The 8,709-nt window shown below is 46.9% G+C and overlaps 1 protein-coding gene across 1 annotated transcript; it reads right to left on the minus strand.

Moving 5' to 3' along the window:
* Positions 1–3,476: 3,476 nt before the first annotated feature.
* LOC123408728 (protein STICHEL-like 2) lies at positions 3,477–7,822 on the minus strand. The gene is made up of 6 exons (XM_045101780.1): positions 7,668–7,822; positions 5,852–7,044; positions 5,529–5,745; positions 5,156–5,350; positions 4,804–5,013; positions 3,477–4,419 (listed from the first exon to the last, which is right to left on the minus strand). The coding sequence occupies exons 2-6, from the start codon at positions 6,977–6,979 to the stop codon at positions 3,746–3,748; spliced, it is 2,424 nt and encodes an 807-aa protein (XP_044957715.1). The 5' UTR covers positions 6,980–7,044; positions 7,668–7,822; the 3' UTR covers positions 3,477–3,745.
* Between the last annotated feature and the right edge of the window lie 887 nt (positions 7,823–8,709).

The following is an 8,709-nucleotide window of genomic DNA, read 5'->3' on the forward strand; positions in this document are numbered from 1 at the left end:
GAGAAACAAATGTTCACACTTAGGGGAAGAAATTTCTAAATGTCCTTGGAGACATATCTATCCTAACAAATAGGAAGAGAAATATCAATTATCAAATGCTATTCTCAATATGTCTTCCATGTCTTGGTACTATTGAAGCCCTTTGCATCTTTACAATAGAATACTCTTGTGTTATCTAACAATTGTTTTCTCAAGTGTGTTCCTACTGTTAAGATGCTCAAGAACTCCAAGGTAAGTATATGCATCATATCCTTGTTTAGGATGATCTCTTGTTTCTTGCACATACGGTTTGCAAGAGTGGGTCTTGAACATGGAGACATTTCATTCAAATATGTCTGATGCATATAGCCAAGGTACACATGACTTATCATGTCCCTTCTACTATGTGTGTGGCCATGCATTCCAAAGCAACTATCCATTAAAAAGGGGATTGCACACATTTAGGGGGAGCTTGTTTAGTCATTTATCCTTCAAAGCTATCTTATTATACTGCCTATCTTTATTTGAAGCTTCGATTATATGTTGTCACCAATTACCAAAAAGGGGGAGACTGAAAGCACATATGCTCCCTGGGTGGTTTTGATAATTCTTGACAGCATACATTGTCTATTGGACTAATAGCTCTACCTAGATTATTTCAGATATAGTCCACAAACAGGATTGGCTAAGTATTGTGAGGAGAAGCCCCAAGGAATGAAAGGAATAGGATTGGACAAGCTTCAAGCTTCAAGATTCTACATTTTACATTTTGTGAGAACTCACATTTGAGTCTGTAGGAAAGCCAATACTATTAGAAGGGTATGAGGTGTCTATGATGATCTAGTTGCTCATGTTCTTACATATTAGCCACGAGAAATACTCATGAACTTCTCCCACAAATATTTTGTCCAAACCCCAAAGTAAAATTCGGTGCCACTAATATTTCCAAATCGGGCCTACCAAGTTTTAACCTAGACAGATCCTATATCGAACCCTAACATCTCGCTACCACCAAAGTTTGGTTTTCGTCTGACCGGAAAAGTGACCAACTCCCTCGATAGCCATTTGCTAAATCTGAATCTCCGAGTTTTGCAAATCGGTGTCAACGAGTTTGGGTAACTGACTAAGCGAGCCAAAATCAAACACTTCGGGATTTACATATCGGTCTCACCGAAAAGCCTAAAGTTGCCACATTTTGCACTAGTCAGTGCAACCGAGTTTTTACTTCGGTTTCATCGAGTTGGTCAATAATGTTGTAATGGTTGGATTTTTGGAGATGCCTATATATACCCCTCCACCTGCCTCTCATTCGCAGAGGCAGCACTCAAAACGAACCAACACTTGCCCTATCCATTTTCTGAGAGAGAGCCACCTACTCATGTGTTGAGGTCAAGATATTCCAAACGTACCATATGCCTCCCCAAGTTGCTTTCCACCCAATCAATCTCTTCTACCCAAGCCAAATCTGTGAGAGAGTGACTGAGTGTTGAGGAGACTATCTTTTGAAGCACAAGAGCAAGGAGTTCGTCATACTACCACATCTATTACCTTTTGAAGAATGGTGTCTCCTAGATTAGTTAGGTGTCGCTTGGGAGCCTCCGACTTTGTGTGAAGTTGAACCAAAAAGTTTGTAAGGGCAAGGAGATTGCCTACCTCGTGAAGATTTACCCGGAGTGAGGTTAGTCCTTCGTGGAAGTAAGTCATGGTAGAATAGACAAGGTTGCTTCTTCGTGCACCCTTTGTGGGTGGAGCCCTGTGTGGACTCGCGCAGTCATTACCCTCCGTGGGTTGAAGTCTTCACCAACGTGAACATACGATAGCACCACCTATCGGAACCGCGCTAAAAACTCCATGTCAACTTGGTGTTTGATCTCTACCCCTTACTTTCATGTGCATGTCTTTACTTTCCGTTGCTAAAGTCCGCCAACCATTAAAACTGGGAAAATGTTAGGTTTTAATTTTGTCAAGTAGTCTATTCACCCCCCCCCCCCTCTAGACATCCCTTCTAGTGATCCCACAGATGTACTACCCCTCAAAGGGGAGGAATTTCGGTAACACATCCTCGTCTTCGTCGGCTCCACTTGTGGTTACTTCTCACCTTTACTTGGTGAAAGTATTTATTGTGTAGTATCCTTTGTTTGCTTGCTTGTGTTGTTTTTGACATCATATAGGCTGTTCACCTAGTTGCATATCTACACAACCATTTTGTTGCTAACCTTAATTTGATTAAAAGAGCTAAAAATTAATAGTTGCCTATGCATCCCCCTCCCCCCATAGGCAACTCAAATCTTGGTGGAGAAGCATCTCAGCCCCCAACATTTCAAATCGAAAGGAGATGACCTCCCTAACCATGTTTGTGTGCTCGTCTCTCTAGGGTGAACGAAATACTCATGGCTTCCGAAAGAAATCAACGCCACCATACTACATCCTCAAGCTTATCAAGGAAGCTAAGATTTGGGCCGTGAGAGGAGACAAACAATTGGGTAATTTGATGTCACAAGAGTAGAAGCCTTTCCTTTTGTATGTTTGATGTCGTTGTGCTCTCCTTTGAGCAGTAACTTTGTAAGCCCTCTCCCTCGAAAAAAGAAAACTCTATAAACCCTCTCTTGTAATTAAGGAAATTGATTAAAAGCAGTCGGCTGATTACAGCGCGGCGTAAGCCTCCTTGGACGTGCGACACGCGTCCCGGTCAGGACCCGCATACCACTTCTGCACCCCGTCCTTATCCGCACACGGGACGCCTCAACAGGATGTCTCGTCCACTCGTGATTGACACAGCTCTCCCGTAGCTCCACAATGCATCTCTTCCCGGTGGATGCTCTTCCACTAGCTCCTGCCCCATCTCTTTTTCTCACCAGTGAAATCAGAAGCCCGCTGCTTACGCCGCTGCAAGCCGCATGTGGACGTCGGTGCAGTCGTGCACGGGGGTCACTGGCACTGCAATGGGAGGTTGCGCAGTGATGCTGCACCCAGCGCGACGGCGGTGTAGTGGAGCGCTCGTCAACGGCTCCCCTGTGTTGCGATGTAGCGCTCGCCGACGGCCCAGAGCTGCGATGATGCTGCAATGAAGCTTCACCTGCAGCTGTAGTGGAGCTTCACCAACGGCTTCAATGAAGCTTCACTGGCGGCCTGGAGCTGCGATGGAGCCCATGGTGCTATTGTGGAGAGCGCTTTGCGGCGACGGTGCAGCATAGCTATGCCATGGGTTGGCTGTCGGGAGCGTTGGAACTCCGACGATGCTGCCTTGAAGCTGTTGGAAGCACCGTCAGTGTTGCGATGAAGCAACACCGGGCCATCGGAAGCATAGCAGGTGTTGCAATGGAGCTTCACCGAACGCCGAGGTGCGCTGCGTTGAACCTGTCGTGCGACCTACTACTATCATGGTGTTGTTGTAATCCATCGACCACTATCAGGCACATCAAGAAATCATCCTGCTGATTCGTAGCGGTGGCCTTTAATTAATAAACAAGGCAAAAGATAAATAAAGCGATTGCTCATGAACGCAACAAAAGGATCTTTTCTGATGGATTCTATCATTGCCGTACCACTACAGTTTAGAAGACCTATTGGACAGTACTCTGACATCTACGATGCACATCTAGAGTCAGACTCAGGAGCGGGCTGCAGTTCAAAGACTCGACTAAACTGATCTAAGTTTCCATGGAATTTGGTTGCCCACATCCGTACCGAAATGACAGAACATAATCAGCCTTGTTTCAACGGTGCTCATCTCCTAGCTTTTAAGCTACAATATGCTTGCTAGTTGCTACCCATGGAACACCTCCTGGGTTTCGGACCTGTACACAGCATCAGCTTTCGTTCTGCAGTCTGGTCTGATCTTGCAGAAACAGCAGCTGAAGAGCCCCTTGCGAGGCCGCGGAGCTCTCTGCTTGTCGTGTGGCTGGGATTTCCGAGAGGGGGCGCACGAACCACATGGTAGAACCTCAGAGAAACAGCCACCGCAGCGACGACCTTTGAATTCGTAGACCTTTGGTATGTGCTCTCCAGCTTTCGAGGCGACATTCCCTGTAGTGGATGCTTCAGGAATGACAGAGATCTTCTGGTAGCTCAGGATCCTCGACTCCGCATCTCCCGTTTCGCTATCTGCACCGTGAAGGCATCCCAGGATGCGAGATGCTTTCTCCTTGGGTTGCCCTGGGAGCGGTGGCGAAGGGCACTCCCTTCTGGATGAAGCTACGGTTCTGCAGTCCGTGGCGACTGGATTCTGCGCCTGTTGATCTTCTCTGGATTGCATGACCAGGCTGACCGACGAATTCTTGGATACAGTCCTGTTGCTGATGGAGATTGGAGAAAGATTGATCCTGATGTCCACGTTGCACTTGAGCAAATTCTGCAGAGAAACAACAAGTGGCATCCAGAAGCTCTCTGATGTTGGTACCTCCTCAGGATGACAGAATTGTAGCTCAGCAACTGCCACACCTGTAGTCCAAAGATAAAAAGCATTAAAATTGACTTCAAAGATCCTCAGTGTAGGCATGCAATGCTGATTGTTCACACTGAATGTCAAAGATAAGAGCTCTGAGCATGGTACACATGTGTTAAAAGGAACATGGTCTGGCCATGATGTATCATCTGATGATCAACACTAGTTTGTATTGACAGGTGCTAACATTTGTGACATGATGCATGTGTTCAGACAAACATGCGTTTTCTGGAATGCAGCGTTGAGCAATTGGCTGGATAAAGATGCATGATGGATCAGCAGGAAACAGGGGCTATGTGAAGTACGAACATGACTTCATAAGATAGAATGACACATGAATCTTACTTCCGTAAAAGTTCCCACACAGTTATATCAATTACCTTGGGTTGTGTACAGGGATGAAAACTTTCCATCTTTCTGCAACAGATTATGAAGTGACTTAGATGTGCAGTTCTCAAGAGCCTTCATCCATATTGTCTCCAGTACATCTGGATCTCCTAAATTCATATCCAGACATCCAAGTTTGTTCTGGTAGCACAGATGAGAACTGGTATCTAAGCTTTCATCTTTCAGGGCAGCAGCCCCGTCGTCTGCATAATTAATAGCATGATTGTCAGTAAATAGACACAAGTGATCAGAGATTTGTTTCACAATGATATACTATATGAAGCACTGACATACTATTTTGGAAGTAACACAGCATGCCTTTTACAGACGTAGAATACCAGTTACCTGTTTGACTCTCTGTGAACATGCTTGAAACTGCAGTATCATCAAGGGCTTCTAGGCAGTAAGGCTCTCTCATATTGAACTGTAGCAGGGCGGCGGTGAGCCAAGTGGACTGGTTCTTTGTGGTTTTCAATTGCTTTTCAGTTTCAGAAAGTATTTCCAGCGCATTCCTAAGTTTGTGCACGTCCACCTCAGCAGCTGAGAAGTTGCACACGAGGTTAGATTGATTTGGAAATAACAGATCCATGGACACTGTAAGCTTAGATACACACATATAGGGATAATGCTAAGCTAGATAAATCATAAACAAAATAGCAGATCTGTGTGCCGCTATGTCTCGTGTAACTAGTTTGCCTCGGAAGGGAAGGGAACGTACATGTATTTTTGCCAATAACTTTCCTAACTTCTGAAGAATCTGAGGGGTGCTTCCCAGCTAAAATATCCATGATAAGATTTGCAAGCTGGGCTAATAGCTGCATGGGATCGACCTTCGAACTCAAAAGCTCCCTAGCCCTCCGGACAATGGTAGCAGCATCTGATGACATCGACAGATTAAGAAGATCAAGCAACTCTTCATCTGAGACATCACCTATCTGCCAAAATAACTAGGGGTTATTTACAGGTTCTAAGAAGGAAAAAAGGATAACATATTTTCTGATGATATATATAAAGTTAGAAAGCTTGAGTAAATCAACTTACCAAGTCATATGTTACTGATTTGCTGATTCTTTTTCCTAGCAGAGTTAGTTGGTCAAGCATTTGGACTGCATCCCGAATGGAACCACTGGCCTTGCGAGCAAGAAGCTCCAGCGCTTCGACTTCAAACTCCATACCTTCTTTTGTGCAGATCTGGCTCAACCGGTGGACAATCTCTGTGTCGTCTATCTTGCAAAACCTATAGCTCTGGCACCATCCAGCAGAGTTGTTTGGTAGTTTATCGATGTCGGACGTTATCATGACAAATATTGAGCTCGCAGGGATCCCTTCAAGGCTGCTGTAGATGGAGTACCATCCCTCCTTATCCATATGTTGGCAATCATCTACAATAAGTACCTTGAAGTGCGAAGAAGCAGGAACTTCACAGGCATTCCTGAGCAAGACAGCAACCCTAGATTTGCAATCCAGTTTGGAAGCATCAACCTCAACCACACTGCTGCTGTTTCCTGAGAATATGACCACGCATTCCTCGCAGTGCCCACAAGGTTGGTTCCCACCTGGAGAGAGGCAATTCAGCGCCGCTGCGAATACTCTAGCCGCGGATGTCTTGCCAATGCCGTGCTGACCATGGAGGAGATAGATTGGAGCAAGTTTTCCTTGAGAAACAGCATTTGAAAGAGACTGTGCAACAACATTCTGTCCAGCCAGCTCAGAGAAAGACTTCGGCCGGTACTTCTGGAGCAAGCTTCTCGCGCCTTCCTGGGGCTCACTCCGACCGAGCTCTTCCCCTTCGATCACCAGAGAGAAAGCCCTGTCCTTGGCCGCCCTCGACATCCCGGAGATCGCAGAGCAGCAGTTCTGGTTATGAAGCGCCGCCTTCACCCTCGCGTTGGCCTTGATTATGTTGATCGGCGAGTTGGCTAGGCGGCCGCCAAACTCCTCCCTCCTCCTCTGAACATGATCATACATGTTGTAGCTGAAGCTGTGCCTGCCATAATTGCTTGCCTCGACGTCATCTTCCTCGAGGGAACACCCTTCCCATATGGTCTTCTTAGCCGAGTACTTGGCCAGCGAGTTGGTGTCTGGGTCCCTCAGAGATCTGGACCTCATGACGGCGACTAGAGCCCTCGAAATCGGGATGTCAACCGAATGCCTCCTCCCCTCAATCATCTTGCAAAGCTTCCAACCAACTCCACACGCTGATTCTACGACTGAAGACTGCAGACTGCTGAATCCTGCAATGCGGACGAGTGTTCAGGAACAATTTTGATTTATGACAAGGAAAGCACATGCACTGCACGTCTGCAAACTAGTAACACAAAATTTTGAAACATGAAGCAGATTCCCCCATCTAAAATTTCCATCTATTTTTAGATTGTTGGTAACTGGAAATGCAGGCCATGTACTGCGATTTTTTAGGAAACAAACTCCCTCCCGCTGCGATTTACCCTAAACAGCATTTACCGCGCAGACAATCAATCTTTGGGAGCAAAAAAGGATAGAAATTGGGCGTACGGGTTTGAGCAAATCAATCTTGCTGCACCAGTGATTGAGCAAATCAATCTTGCTGCACCGGTGGTTTTGAGCAAATCGTGAATGCAGAATGCATCTAAGAAGAAAAAACAAGAGGAGAGAAAAAACAACCTGGGAATTGAGGTTGTTGGAAGAAAAAAACCTGGGAGCGGGGGGATTAAAAAAAAGAGAGGGGAGCGCAATTCCCCGTAGAGGAATGCACCACCTCAAAGAAGGAAAATAGTAAAACGAAAGATGAGAGCATCTCGGCGACACGCGAACCGAATAACCAGAAGAGCAGGAACAGAAGAGGAAAGGTGGGGATTCGAACCGAAAGAATGCTTACCCTACGCCCCTGCCACCCCGAAGCCGTCCACCGCCGCCGCCGACGAGGAGGAGGAGGAGACGAAAACCGGCACAGCCTTTAGGCACCGTCACCGCCACACCCGACCGCTGCGCTCCAGCCCGCTCCCGGTATTTAGCACCACCGCCACCACCGCCGCATTAATAACGCGAGCGAGGGGGAGGGAAGGGAGCTAGGGCCGCAGGAGCAAGAAGAAGACGAGGGGCAGCGCAGTGGCAGAGCGCGTAAATACGTCCGAAGTCGACGGATGGTTAACACCGCGAGAGGCCTGGGCGGAGACTTGAGTAGAGGAAATCGGAGGCCGGCCGCGCCTCGGGCCGCCTGCCATCGCCCGTCGGTGGCTCTACGGCCGTAGATACCTGTGAAAAGAAGGGGTATGCTCGTCTTTTGGCGAGAGGATCGCACGGCTCCGTCACGGCCGGCCGAATCGTAACGGAGCGTGAGAGATGTTGCGGGGAGGGGGTGGCGTGGGATTTACTGTTGCTGATGCCGGGGGCGGGGGCTCGTGACCCCACCGCTCTGCTCGTCCTCTCTTCGTCCTTTACTGCAAAATAACTCTGTTTCGCCCAAAAGCAAAATTTGGCTTTCCTGGCATGGCCTCATTTTCCCCCCTTCCTCCGTAAATTCACATCATGCGTTTAAATAGTGGAAAAACCCGTGTGTGTTCCAAACGCTACTAATTGCCTTTTATAAGACGGGTTTTTTAAAACTCTTCTATTTATAAGACGGAATTATAATTGGAGGAGATTTGTTTATCATCTGATTTGGAGCATGCCCATGTTACGGAATTGTGATGCTCCTACTGTTTCTGTTTTTTTTTTTTTTTGACAACGTTCAACTGTTTCTGTTTTGTATGCAGCATCGTCAGAGTTTGTTTCTTGTGCCAGGCTAGGAGGATGGATGTCCGGGACCTTCTTTTTTCTCCACAGCACATGTTCGTCGTAGTATTATTTATCTCTCTTCTTTTGACGGGGATACGACACAGGGGGGACCAAGGTTAGTTGGGTACGACGACGTGTTTACT

This window comes from Hordeum vulgare, chromosome 7H, assembly GCF_904849725.1.
Source record: "Hordeum vulgare subsp. vulgare chromosome 7H, MorexV3_pseudomolecules_assembly, whole genome shotgun sequence".
Lineage (NCBI taxonomy): Eukaryota > Viridiplantae > Streptophyta > Magnoliopsida > Poales > Poaceae > Hordeum > Hordeum vulgare.

Bases quoted from the DNA above. Each gene is read 5' to 3' on its own strand.
- LOC123408728 (XM_045101780.1), bottom strand. From the start codon at position 6,979: ATGATTGAGGGGAGGAGGCATTCGGTTGACATCCCGATTTCGAGGGCT. The intron at 5,746-5,851 runs GTAAGTTGATTT...TTATTTTGGCAG, and splicing joins AATCAGTAACATATGACTTG to ATAGGTGATGTCTCAGATGA. The intron at 5,351-5,528 runs GTACGTTCCCTT...GCAACTTCTCAG, and splicing joins AGTTATTGGCAAAAATACAT to CTGCTGAGGTGGACGTGCAC.